Raw genomic sequence first — 14,794 nt, 5'->3', positions numbered from 1 at the left:
CACTTGGTGATATTAAATTATAGTCATTTTTGCCCCTCTGGTTTTTCTCTTTATCATGTATCTCAAAACTGTTGCTCCGTTTAATAATTTCCATTTGTATTATCGATTAAAACACAGTGGGTTATTTTTATACAACCATGTATATATACAAGTATTGATAGTCAATTAGATCAACTCTAGCAACTCTGGTGTTTCTCTTGCTCCCGTATTTAAAAAAATTTGCTCCGTTTCATATTTGCCATTCACATTATATTTTCACAAAATGCTGTTTAATATAATACATGTATATTACATGTGAAATGTAGATATTATATTTGATTAACATGCGCACATCTGTTGTCTGTATATTTTATTATTTTAATTACGTGAGATCATTAGAAAATGAGACAATAGTATTATCGATTAAAAATATGTTGGTTATTTTACCCAAACATATAAATGTTGAAATATTGATAGTATATTAGATCAACTTTAGCAAAGCGGGTTTCTCTATTTATCCCGTATTTAAAACCGTTTACTGAGTTTAAGATTTGCCCTTGGTAGTATAATTTCAATAAATACGGGTTATTTTTAACCATACAGATAACTTGTCATGTGGTGATATTAAATTATATACACACTATCCCCTCTAGTTTCTCTCTTTATCCGGTATTTAAAACTATTTTCTGTGTTGAATATTTGCCCTTAATAGTCTCATTTCACAAAATATGGGTTATTTTACCCCTCCAAAGAAATAGTCACTTTTTAATATTCAAGTTGAGCGACTCTATTCCCTCTGTTGTCTATATTTATACCGTATTTTAAAATATTTGCTGCGTTTCATATTTGACCTTGGTCGGATCAGATTACTAAATACGGGTTATTTTTAACAATATAGATAACGTTAGACTTGTTGATATTAAATTATCGCCACTCTAGCCCCTCTATTTTCTCTATGTATCCCGTATTTAAAAACGTTTGCTGTGTTTCATATTTGCACTTCATAGTATCATATCACAAAATACTGGTTATTTTTACAAATACAGATATCTTGAGACTTTGTGTTATTAAATTATTGCAACATTATCCCCTCTAGTTTCTCTCTTTATACCGTATTTAAAACCGTTTACTGCGTTGCATATTTGCCCTTGGTAGTAAAATTTTACTCAATACGGGTTATTTTAACCATACAGACAACTTGTCAATATTTAATATTAAATTATATACAAATTAGCCACTCTGGATTCTCTCTTTATACGGTATTTAAAACCGTTTACTGCGTTGCCTATTTGCCCTTAGTAGTATCATTTTACACAATAATGGTTATTTTACCCAGACAGAGAACTAGACCCTTTTTAATATTAATTTATAGCCACTTTATCCCCTCTGGTTTCTCTCTGTATACGGAATTTAAAACCATGTGCTGCGTTTCATATTTTCCCTTAGTAGTAACAATGCAAAAAATACTGGTTATTTTTACCATGACAGATATCATGTCACTGGGTGATATTATTTTAGAGACACATTAGTACAGCTGGTTTCTCTATGTATCCGGTATTTAAAAATATTTACTGCGTTGCATATTTGCCATTAGTAGTATCGTGTCACACAATACGGGTTATTTTTACCCTTATAGATATCTTTAGACTGGTTGTTATTAAATTAGAGCCTCACGCGCACCTATGTTTTCTCTACGGTTCCCGTACTAATATACATGGGAACCTTTTATTAATTTAAATTAGTAGTCAAGTATTCATAAATGATGGTTATTTTTACACATACAGGTAACTTTACTAAAATACAAAAAGTGTATTTTGGACCACAACTATTCAATTTGTCGAAAGGGGAGGGGGAGAGGTTCTTCACACAAGGGACTTTTGGGGCAACTATTTGGTCAGTCTTCTATTGGGAAATTTATGAAAAACTTTGGCGTTTTTCAAGAGTAAGTAGTACTCAAGGTCCAAACCGGCGGTGATGATCGCCGTTTAGTAGCTATTCAGCCAGGATGTGCAGCTATTCAGCCAGGATCGCGGTTTAGCTATTCAGCCAGGAAGTGCAATGAGGGACTGGAGGCCAGCCATCCTTTCCTTTTGCAAACCCTTCCTGTTTATCTTCCCCTGATTTCTCCAGGTACGTATTTAGAGCTGGATTGACTCTGCTGAGCTGACAGAGTCACGCCACTGACCCGCTCCCAAAACAAATAGCCGGAACCCCAAGAATTGAACCCGTGCCCCTTGGACAAAGGATTCCCAACCCAACGCGCCAACCACTTAGCCAAGACGGCTTCGAAGAAAACCTTTCATGACCATTTTAGCGTGTTAAAAGTCAGAGGGAAGAGGCTCAACCTCTCTCTCGTCGTGGCATGCTCAAAACCTCTTGTTGTTTTTTTTTATTCTTTTTTTCAGACTAGCGGAATCTGTGAAGTTGATAATGGCTGCGGCAATTTTTCTTAGCTATCCACTTCAACTCTATGTTCCGGTGGATTTGATATGGCCCCAGTTTAGAGGAAGATTTGATGATGAATCTGCCGAAAAGTTTGCGGAACTTTCTCTCCGAACATCCCTTGTTATACTTACTTGTAAGTTGTAAAACTTATACCAAGGACATGTGACATTTTGGTTTGGTTAAGTTGGAATTTATTTATATATATTAGACATACTTTAAAATATTAGAAAAAATCAGGAATTCAATTTTTACATGAAAATGAGCTCCGTATGTAGTTTTTGGTAGTAGCGACGACGCATCTAAAACAAAGACACGTGGGTGAAAAATCGGCAAAAAATAAGCTAAAAATATATACCATCAAGCAATTTAAGAAGGTGTAGCTTTCCTTTGAAGGTGTAGTTGTCTTTGGGAATAAACAAAATCTTAATGTTGAATTTTTAGGGACGAAAGGGCTATCAAAATGAACTTTTTAGTTTTGCTTATTTGTTTTCATGATTCAACGTGGCAACACTGACTACAAATGACCTATTCTTTTCCTCGAAGGCTTACTTTCGACCCAAGTTGGTATTTAATTAGGCTTTGGAACAAGTTCACGAATGTGAATGATGAACAGTCGAGTCGTGGTGTACCAGATACTCTTTACTTTTTACTGTGAGTTTAGCTTTTTAAATTAGCAAGAAATTAAATTTTTAAATTAGCTTTTTCTTAAATCTCACCAAAAAAAACTAACTTTAGTTCATCATGAATTACCAAAACCTTGCTATCCATTTACAATTTACCTAAATTACCCATATACCAAAGATGTGAGTCCACTACGAGGTGTAGCGGATACTCTTCTCTGTTTATAATGGGATTTTAAACTGTAATTGTATTTTTAACTTATAATAAATTTTAAAAAGATAATTAAAACTTGATTAAGTTTCTTTTCATATATTACCGTGAATATTACCTAGTCATTCATAAATTACCCCGCGTATGAATAAATACCCCGCGTAAAGTCCACTGTGTGGTGTGGTGGTTAATCTTAACTGTTCACAATGGGATTTAAAACTCTAGCTTTTTAATGACAAAAGGGCTATCAAATTAAACTAATTATTTTTGCTTATTTGAATTCATGATTCAACGTGGCAACACTGACGAAAAATGACCTATTCCTTTCCCCAAAGGCTTACTGTCGACCCGAGTTGGTATTTAATTAGGCTTTGGAATAAGTCGACGAATAAGAATGATGAACAATCCACTGCGTGGTGTTAACTTTTTCCTGTAGGTTTAGCTTTTTAAGTTAGCTAAAAATTAAATTTTTAAATTAGCTTTTTCTTAAATCTCATCAAAATAAAAAAAGATAACTCAAACTTTAGTTAGTTTTTCATCATAAATTACCAAAACCTTGCTATCCAGTTTACTGGATAATCCAGTTTACCTAGTAAACTGTTTATTAACTAGGTAAACTGTAATCCAGTTTACCGGAAATTCCCCCGAATTGCCCCGGAAATACGGAAGATGTACAGTCCACTACGTTTTGTAGCGGATACTTTTTTCTGTTTAAACTGTAGTTATATTTTTTTTTAACTTTTGACCAATATTTAAAATTAATTAAAACTTGATTAAGTTTCTTGTCATAAATTACCATGAACCTTCTAGTCATTTATTAAATACCCCATGTGTAAACGATGCACAGTCGTTACCGTACGATTCGTATATGGTAAGTTACCGTAAGTTACCTAGAGCGAACTACAAATTACCCCCCGTGTTGAATGATTCGCAGTCCGGTTACTCTTTGTGTGGGATTTTGAACTGCAGCTTTCTTCAAATCTTTAATCAAAATATAAAAATTAACTATAACTTGAGTAAGTTTCTCGTAATACATTACCAAAACCCTTGCTAGTCAACTATAAATTACCATAGATTACCCCACTTATGAATTAGGTACAGTCCACTGTGTAATGTATCAGTTACTCTTTACTGCTCACAGTGGGTTTTAAAGCTAAAGTTTTTTTTAATAATTTAACCACATTTAAGAAATTAATTTAGTTAACCTTTTTTTCAAAGGCACTTTGCACAGAAATACCCTTACTTTTACCGCTTTTTTATTTCAACAACCTTAGAAGCTATTCTTTTCAAAACCGTAGATCAGAAATGTTCAAAGTACCATAGATACTAAAATAAATACAAAATTTCGCCCCTGGACCCAGCTTAGGACCTATTGGACCTATTTGGACCTATTGGACCTAAATTGCCCCTGGACCTATTCATTTCTCAAACTCGTGTTTTCTAAAATTTTCTTTTGGTTGTTCCAAAAATATAAAGTTTTTATGACAGTTATTTTCTCTTGGCTTTACAATTTCATAATTTGTATAACGTTTTAAACGTTTCATAACGTTTTAAAGTTTTAAGTTGTGTATAACCTGTGCGTTTCTTTATTACTTATTTTCTCTTTTACAGTTGTTTTCGCAATGTCCATTCCAAATATTGGATTATTCATTTCGCTGGTGGGTGCTGTGAGTAGCTCATTTCTGGCCCTCATTTTCCCACCCATCGTGGAGACGCTTGCAAATTGGCCATCTGGCGGACGATATTATTGGAGATTTTTTAAAAACTTTATCATTTTAATCTTCGGTATTATTGGCTTTTTAACTGGGACTTATGCTAGTTTAGTCGCTATTAGGGACCATTTTCGCGCAACTTAAGTTGGTGAAGTAAGGCCATACCCAGGATGGGGGGGGGGGTAGGAGGTGTTATCCCCCCCCCCCCAAAAAAAAAGTTTGTACGAATCGTAAAAACATGACAAAAATGAATATAAACAAATTTTTTATTCGTTTTTAAACAAAATTTTACCCCCCCCCCCAAAAAAAAAAAAACTGTTTACGGCCCTGTGGTGAAATAAATTACTCTGGAAAGGCTGTACTTTATGGTTATCTTGGGGGGGGGGGGTAGATAAAGTAGTAAAAAAGGATATTTTAGGGATTACGTGCAAGCAAAGCTGTAAGCGCAAATAAAATTTCATTTACCCGTAGAGGATTTAGTGACGGCCTTACGCTTCGAATATTTTATTTTTGGCACAAAATTTGAGATCTCAAAATTTGAGATTTTCGGCACAAAAATTGAGATCAAAATTATTGAAGCCTAGAATTTAATGACTTATCCCCACCAACTGTTTTTGGATGTGATAATTCTATTGTAGTTTTACCTTTTTAGGAATCTTAAAATGTGACATTTTAACGTCTAATTTAAAATTATGAAAACAATGCGGAATTCAGTAAGGTAACAACAAGCAAAGTTGATAGCACAAATTAAATTTTGAAGTGTCGGCACTCAGCATAGGCGGTCATGCAGTAAAGATTAGATTTGTGACGGCCTTACACTTTATGAAAATTTTATTTTCTGCACAAAATTTGAGATTTTCATTTGTTTTAATGTGTTTTTCTCCATACTCTTGTAAAAACGATCTTGATTATTACTTAAACTTAGAATTTGACGATCTTCTCCCTCCTCTTTATAGATTTAATAATGTAATCATCATTTTCAAACGTGACGTTTCAACATTTGCTAAAAATGTTAAAAGTGACTTTTTAACACTCAAGTTGAAAAAAAAATTGAAAAGATGATAGCCCACATTACTTAGACTCGAATAGTAACTTGAATTATGTGCGTTTACTTTTCTAGTTATAGGTCAACGTGTTAGTTTTGTCGCACAAACTTATTTTCCTAATTTAGAGCATGGCTGTGTCAAACTTAAACCTTATTGGTATAGTTGAGACATTCACACATACATAGACGTACAAGGCGCAAAATTCTTTTTTACTATAGTTTAGATCCCAAAAATAATTGGATTAATATTGATTTTGGTATTTCAGCTCGGAACCCATTAGATATGGAAATCAGAAATGCTAATCGAATTTTGTCCAAAATGCCCCAAAAAAATATTTTTCAAAACCAAGTGCGTATAGAATGAAACGACGTTTCTAGTTATTTCTAATTCTTGAACACTCGTTTTATACGTAAGTGAAATTATTTCAGTCGGTATTAGACATATCTAAAGTGTTAACTATGTATGCATAGGTTAAAGTTCTTATTCTCTGGAAGGTGTTATTTAACTTGTCCAAAACTCAAAAATTTGACACAAAATTTTTTTCAAATTTAACCCCCTAGATTTTGAAAAATACACTTTTTGGTAATGCATTTGTAAATATTTTGGTAAATTCATTGAGAAAAAAATCGAAAGAATAAATAAATTTCCCTCCTCTCCGCTAGAATCGGAAAAGTTAAGAAAAATCTTTGCCCTCCTACATTTTTGTGAATTAGCGCCCCCTGTTAAAATCTTTTATAGGATTATCAGATTAGGGTGGAGAGACAATCGGCCATCTCCAGAGCATTTTTGAGGTGACCCTGACTTTCAACACCAGTATACCTAACGTGTGTTACTTCTTAAGCTTATATCAATTACCTTTTATCATCCTAACCTTTCATCAGTCATAATGATGGGGGGGGGGGGGGGTGGAGGATTCCTCTTTACCCCCTTCCTTTCCTTCTAAATCAAGGCCTTCCTCTTCTTGAACAATAGCAATTTTCAACCTATAACTGGATATTGGTTTAATTCTGAGATGAAGAAGGAAAAACGGTGTCATAATTTATTATTATTACTGCTATTCCTCGTATTCACGCTATTGTTCAAAATGGAGGACCCTTATTACCGTTATTACCCAAGGAAGACAAGCCACTTCACCAATTAAGATACGGTCTTTCGGCCTGTCCTTGTTATTGCAGGCTTTATCCAAGTGTATTGGGGCAAAGCATTATACTTGCACAATTAAGGTCTCTTTTTGTTTATTTCCATTTCAGTATATCACTAATCTAAATGCTTCCTTGTTGTTTTATTTGACAACGTCATTGTGCTAATAGTGATTTATTACTCCTGTTCGTTTTGTTGTATTTTCTTCTTTTTCTTCTCTGTTTTATTGTCTTCTTTGTTTTATTTCTTCTTTGTTTTTCTTTCTCATTTGTTTTATCTTCTTATTTTCTTCTGTGTTTTATTTTCTTCTTCATTTCTTCTTTCTCATTTGTTTTATTTTCTTCTTTGCTTCTTCTTTCTCGTTTGTTTTATTTTCTTCTTTTTCAGTGCATATTAGTCCTTTTGTTTCTTGAGATATCAGTTAGTTTCGTAGTAGTGTTTTATTTATTCTTTTTCGTAAATATAGGAGGGCACTAATTTTTTTTTTTTTTTTAGTACGTTCATAGTCCTGTCCTTTCATAAGGGCTATATTTGGTTACGTACCTGTCCTAATAGCGTTTTATTTAGTCCTATTCGTAATTGTTGTATTACTTCGTCCTTTTTCCACTTTTTAGCTTCTTTTAACTTCTAGCTTCTGTTTTTGCTATTTTAGCTTCTATTTTAACTTCTATTTTCGCTTTTTTAGCTTCTAAGTTATATTTTAGTTCTGCTTGGGTAATTCTTGTTCTTAGTTCTTCGTTCTTCTTGTTCTTCTTAGTTCCTCTTGTGCTTTCTGCTTTTGTTGTGAGCATAGTCGGGGTTGTTTCAGAGAGGTCTTCATCATAGTTTTTTTTTTTTGGGGGGGGGGGGCTATTTTTCCCTCTATCCTAAATTATGAAAAATACCTTACTAATACCGTAGAATCAATGAAAAATACCTTTTTTGCAATTTCAGTGAAAACTTGGAAAAGGACGAAATTGCACGCCCTCCTCTAGATATTGAAAAACATTTCACCCTCCCCCTCCCTATATCTTCTATATTTTCACAGGTTCTTTCCCTTTTCGTACTTTGCAACAAAAGTTTAGCTATTAAGAAGTCGGATCCCTTAAAGATCCTTAAAAACTAGTGCAATGAAACACTATATATATATATATATATATATATATATATATATATATATATATATATATATATATATTTAACACTATATATATAATATAATAACACTATATATATATATATAAACACTTATATATATATATATATATATATATATATATATATATATATATATATATATATATATATATATATATATATTCCTGTGATAAGTGACTCATTTGCATTTTATAGCGTCATAAAACTATTTAAATCTGATGGCATCAATAAAACTCGAATTTATGCTTAAGAATAATACTTTAAACACACCTGAAAATTGAACTTAAAAGGAAAATGATGCATATTCTACTCGACTGAATAATAATAATAAAAAAATCAAAGCATAATCAAACGAAATGTAAATACGTATTAAAGTATCAACTATCTGAAAAGTAAAATCGAGAGCTGTTTTTTAACGCTTCTGAAAATTCTGCTCAAGAACCATATTTTGCTCAACAGGATATAATGCCATTATCAAACAAAATGTAAATCTGTTGGCATCAATAAAACTGAATTATATGCTTGAAAACCCTGCTTTTAGCACCCCTGAAAATTGTGCATATTTTAATCAACTGAATCAGAAACAAAATTTCAAGTCTGTCATCAAACAAAATGTACATCCGATAGTATCAATACATCTGAAAATTAAACTTTGAGAGCCAATTTTTTAACACATATAAAAATTTTGAATAAAACTCATATTTTACTCAACTAAATATGATGCCATCATCAAGCAAATGTAAATCTTTTGGCCTCAATAAAATCTAAAACTATGTTTGAGTATCATGCTCTAACACCCCTGAGACTTAAGTTTAAAATAGAATTTATAGATGTTTCACTCAATTGAATCAAAAGGCCATCATTAAACGAAATTTTAATTCCATCGTCAAACAGTGTGTAAATCTGATGGCATGAACCTAAAAATTATACTTTTGAGCTCTATTTTAACACATCTGAAAATTATTTTGAAGATCCATATCTTACTCAAATCAATATGATGCCATCATTAAACAATGTTTCCATACCATGAAGTAACAAATCACTGCAAAATTGTAGTTGGTATATACAGAATAGTTTATTTAGGAGTACACCTAAGAAGGATAAATTAGAGCTACGTTTTTGGTAACAACCTGTCTTCTACGAAAACATTGTATCTCGATTTAGAGGCAAGGGTGGACCACCCCTTATCTTGACACAGCAAATTCAATGGCGTAGTCACGATTTTTCTATCTGCAATACTTTCTGAGATACGACCTAGTACCCACGGGTAAAACCGGATTTTATCGATATTCCGGAGGCCAAACATAAATAGAATTATAAAACCTCGTGTCTATATTCATCAGGAAAAGGAGAGTGGGGTAGTTAGGAAGACAGGGGAAGGGTGGATGGCTCTCCAAAGGGGAAGTCTTTGAGAGGGTGTCAACTGAGGTTTTCTCCTCTTTTTCGTTAATGCTATGATCTTCTGATGTCTTCTGGGGGAAGTGGTAGAAACCAACATTGACCGTGGGTGCTGAAGACTTTAGCCACGTCCCTACAAACGAAGCGACAAGGTTGGAAATTAAACGAACTTTGGAAAACATATTGATAAAATCATGTATCTCCATCTATCTCTCCCGTTCCAAAAAAAAAACCTCTGTTCTCTTGTTTTTTGGAGAAAAACCGCATAAACTAGTTTCTGGAAGAGAATAGCCTAATACTCCATCATCGCTCCAACTTTACCACTGTAATATCCTTGTAATTTACAGATGCTCATGAAGACGCTGTCGTACAAGTTCATGACATTGGTCACTAGGTCAAACTTAAATAATTTTATAGGATCTGGAAAAGAGGTAACATCCGTATAATTCTTCTATAATATATTCATGTGAATATTTTCATCAATATTAATAGAGAGCATCTTAACTCTTTAGCTGAATCTTCATGCTTTTGCTAAATACTATAAAGGGGATTAGAACGGCCTTTGGAGTAAGCGCGCTGCACATAGATGGAACGATAAAATAATGTCTAAGAGAACAGATATCAAGAAAAGATAAATCCAGGTTTAGCGTCGATTGTAACATGGCTATGAGTGTAAAGCAGAAGTACTGAAACGCTGACTACAAATTGTGTACGATTTGTAAAAGCGTGTAGTGACTGTTCGTGTGATTCGCCAAGGCCGTTGCAATGCAAGAAGGATTGTGCCGCCAAAGTCCAAAATACTTCCGCAAAAAGTTGGTAAGACAGTCTAAAAGAAAATATATTCCAAGTGGGTGTTACATATTAGTAGCACACACAACGGGCGGTAAGCTTGCTACTTCTTCCTGTAATAAACACAGCAACTGAAATATCGATTCGACTGTATGCGCCAGCTCTGGCGGATCTTTATCCAATAATAATACGTTTTTTGTACATAATTTTTTTTTATTAAAAAAAAGAACTTTATAATATTATTAATTTTTTATTACTAACAAATACATTTTCCCATCAAGGTATTTGCGGTATTGAAATTTAAGTTTTACTTTTGTTTATCTCATAAATATCGGTTGTTTAGTAGCGACAGCTTGACGTAGGAAATATTCCAGAACTAAATATTCATAATAAATCTTATCATATAATTATAAAAATATGTAATTATTCTAAAATAGCCATAAACTATTTGCTGTCATATGCGTTCCAAGACAGCAACAAAAAATCATAGGTAATTTATCACTATAGATGTTTATAGATTCGGTTGTTATATGCTTTTTAGTCAAAGACGTTGATGGGGATGGTGATCCCTCCCCATAGGTAATTCTTATGCAGGATTCCCCTATAGCCTGCTCTAGCCTCAGGTCTCATCAGTGATTAAGCTAGAATCCAAAATCTGAGGATTTTGGATTAGAACGACTAGTACGTAAAAGTACGTAAAAAAAAAAAAAAATAGATAACAAAATTACAACCTCATGACTTCTGGACTTATTGCTCTAAGTCCAGAACGGACTATGCTGCTTGTCCCTTTTTTGTATCAGAAGTATTTTTGAGTCCAAATTAATTGTTAACCATTATTTTAGGCTTAAAGTAATAAAAATAATGAATTAAAATTAAAGGTAATTAAGTTATGAAGAACACCCATAGCCTATTACATACAGAGATCTTTTTGAATTATTTCTTCTCCGTGGTGAGACCAAATTAATGCGCCATTTGGATAATTATTTAAAGTATACATTCTAGGTGCTTGATCTAAATATCTAATATTGGAAATTTAATTTTTCAAATTAAAAGCATAATTTACAATTGAAAAATAATTTAAAAGTCTTATGTTTATTATATATTATATTTTTATCAGCGTGTTCTGTTATTTTTCTGTTCAAAATGCTATTTCTCGTTTTCAATTGAGCTGATTATAATAAAACAACTTTTTAAACAATAAATGCCGAAGTGCATTTCTTAAGAGTAAATGCCCAGCCCACAAAATAGCAAACGCTCAAGACAAATAGAACTAAACATTACGCCTCTTTGACACAAAGCATTGTAAACGCATAAACTATGTAGTTAAAAATAAACAATTATAATTAAAATTGAATGGAAATAAAGACTAGGGAGTGAAAATTACCTTAATAACTACACCAGCTTATAATTCTAAAAATGATCTCCCTAAGATTCATAACATAAATATCCTTTATCAATTATGTTTATGATTCAACATCAAGCGAAATATATGAACTATTAAATAAAAATCTAAAGCCAAACTGGCATACCATGACAAACCAACGAAGAAAATCTTTGAAAGGGACGAGTCTGTGGCCAGTACGAAGAAAAAGAAGAAACTGTCGCAAAAATATTTCGCCTGTACTCAACAAAATGTCTTCACACTTGAGTAAAAACAACAATCAAAGCATAAAATCTTAAAAAAAAACAGAAAATCTAGAATCAAAGAAGGATAAAAGAAACGACCAACGCGAAATATACAATTACTACTCAAATGACCAAACCGCAGAAGTAGAAAATATTAACATAAAATGAAGAAGTTGCTGACTTTGATCTTTTCTTTTTATTCTTCTTTGATTTTAGATTCTTTCTCAACGCTTTTTTGTATGCAGACGAAATATTCAGATGAATATTTCTTCTTATACTTATTGCTGGCCATAGATCAGCCGTTTTCAAGATTCATTTCTTTGTTTTCAAAATTGAGAATTGATTGAATTATTAACTCATATGGTGTGTGACTACCTCAATCTCCATTTGTGGTTTTTACCCTTTCAGTAACTAGGTCAGTGTAGTGAACATAAATTGTTTTATGTATTAATACTCTTGTCTTCCAACGCCACCCGTCCTGTCTACGATTTTTCATATTTGAATGGTATCAGGATGGTATCTTTCCATGGAGGATGTTTCCTTGGGGGAAGGGACATTTCTATGATGGGGGCGCCGGATATATGATGATTATTTATTAATCCTTTCAATACAAAAAAAAACGTCAATTTTGCAAAAAGAGGTAAATATTTATCAAATCTTGGAACTAAAAGGGTTCATTGTTTTCTGCTTCTTCTTTTCTCAAAGTGACAACTGGGGACCTCTCTAGGAGTTTCCCTTCGGTATCTGTTGTATTAGGCGAAAATATCGCAAATTTTTATTTTCTAAGTAAAGATTTCTTTGTATATTTTTATCATTTTTCGTTCCTTTTTAACTGAATAAGTCTTGAGAATATCTGATGTCTTTCTTATTGTGTGCTAAATTTTTATCTTTGAAACTGATTTTATGTTTTCGCTTTGTACGTTTTCCTTTTTCTAGTGGATTTAGTTTCGTGAGGATTTGTTTGTTTATGTTCAAAAATCTATTCATTGTTAAATAAAAATATTTGATATAAAATTTTTTGATTATTAGCGCATTCAGCAAGGGGTTATGAAGAAGAAAGCAGAGAGAGTGGGGGGGGGGGCTAAATATTATACCGTTTTTGCCAACTTCCAGTTTCATAATGTTGCATTATAGTAAAAACTTGGTTAATAAGCTTTTGAGGGGATTGTTGTTTCTGAGGATTTGAAAGGTGAATAAATCTAAAATTTAAGTTCGTTTCTGCCATTTTTTCCGTTTTCGCTTCGTTTTCCTTTTTTTTGCTTTATTCGTTTCTGCCCGTATTCTGCCCTTTTTTTGGCAAATGGCCATATTATATATATATATATATATATATATATATATATATATATATATATATATATATATATATATATATATATATTCAATAGAATTTGAATAAATGGGCGTCATTTTATAAGGTTTATTGTTTATGTTTAGAAAAAAAAAAACTAAAAATGAATGAAAATAAATTTTTAAAAATGAAGTTTTTCTTACGGGAGTAAAGAGCGAAGTTGAAACTTAGAGCGAATAAAGTCATTGCTTTGGAAGTAATGCAAGATGTATCTACAGAACATGCTTAAATAAATTGACTCGTGGTACATCCCAATGTTTGTAGAATTCTAAAAACTTAAACTTCGCTGACAACTTGCTTGGGTTTTTAAGAGAATGTTCGCCAATCGGGTCTGAGATGAACCGCTGCGCAGACATCTTCCTAATCTGGTTGGAGAGAGGTATTCAGGTAGCATAGGTCACTGTTGTAGGTTCGCCTCAATGTCTTTCGAGGTCTTCCTCGCTTCTGGCTTCCAACTGGCTGCCACTCTAGTGTAGACTTCGGGATTTGATGGTTTTCCATTCTTAAAACATATCCGAGATACCTTCATCTATGGGATCTGATGATGTCGGTTATTAGTGGTTGATTGGTGATTCTCCGAATGGTATCGTTTGAGACCCTTTCCGACCAATGTACATTCAGAATTCTCCGGAGGCAATTGTTCTCAAAAGCAAGAACCTTCTTGTCTTGTTGAATGTTTCTCTTGTTAATTGTTTACTAAAAATTGTCAATACCAAGGCCAGTGAAAGATATTGATATCCTTATAAATTAGTCTTTTATTTTCTACTGGCTATTTTTTTTTTTTTTTTGCTTCTAAAGGAGCATCCTCTTTTTGGTCTTAAGGGAGCATCCTCTTTTTGTCCTAAGGGAGCATCCTGTTTTTTTACGTCACCTTTGTGTTTTCAGTAAAGCACTAGTTTTTAGAATTCAACAAATATGAGAAAACACCACAAGTTAGTTTATTTGAGCAATTTATATATATATATATATATATATAAACAAAAAATCGCGAAGAAAGGAAACGAGGACAATTAACAGCCAGTGAAAAATTGAAAAATTATGCAAATATTTCGGTCAAGACCTCCGCTTGACCGTCCTCAGTGCAGAATAAAACTGATAAAAATATAAAAACCAAACCTTAAAATAAAAACACGAAATCCAAAATTGGACGACCCTTTCCTAGTAACGGTGAAAGGGTAACTGAATAAAAAACACAAGTCAAATGGCATTTCAGAATTTTCATTTTGCGTAAAGCACTTTTAAAGGCTGATCGTTTTCCAGTTTGATTATCATCGGAGACTCTATTCGATTGCACAATATAACTTTGTGGATGTATGTAAAAACGATCAGAATTAATAATT

At 32.7% G+C, this 14,794-nt stretch overlaps 1 protein-coding gene across 1 annotated transcript in view; it reads left to right on the top strand.

Moving 5' to 3' along the window:
* Positions 1-8,036, top strand: part of LOC148940500 (proton-coupled amino acid transporter 1-like) — a 35,505-nt gene extending 27,469 nt beyond the window's left edge. The window contains exons 4-5 of the mRNA XM_089105003.1: positions 2,305-2,557; positions 4,867-8,036. Of these exons, the coding sequence (XP_088961129.1) occupies positions 2,305-2,557; positions 4,867-5,111 (498 nt within the window). The 3' untranslated portion in view covers positions 5,112-8,036. The remainder of the gene's footprint in view (positions 1-2,304; positions 2,558-4,866) is intronic.
* The last annotated feature ends 6,758 nt before the right edge of the window (positions 8,037-14,794 follow it).

The sequence above is a fragment of the Artemia sp. Qi Xiang Cuo genome, chromosome 19 (assembly GCF_049724085.1).
Source record: "Artemia sp. Qi Xiang Cuo chromosome 19, ASM4972408v1, whole genome shotgun sequence".
Classification (NCBI taxonomy): Eukaryota; Metazoa; Arthropoda; class Branchiopoda; order Anostraca; family Artemiidae; genus Artemia; species Artemia sp. Qi Xiang Cuo.
The sequence above is the reverse complement of the archived record's forward strand: the minus strand, read 5'-3'. Positions and strand labels throughout refer to the sequence as shown.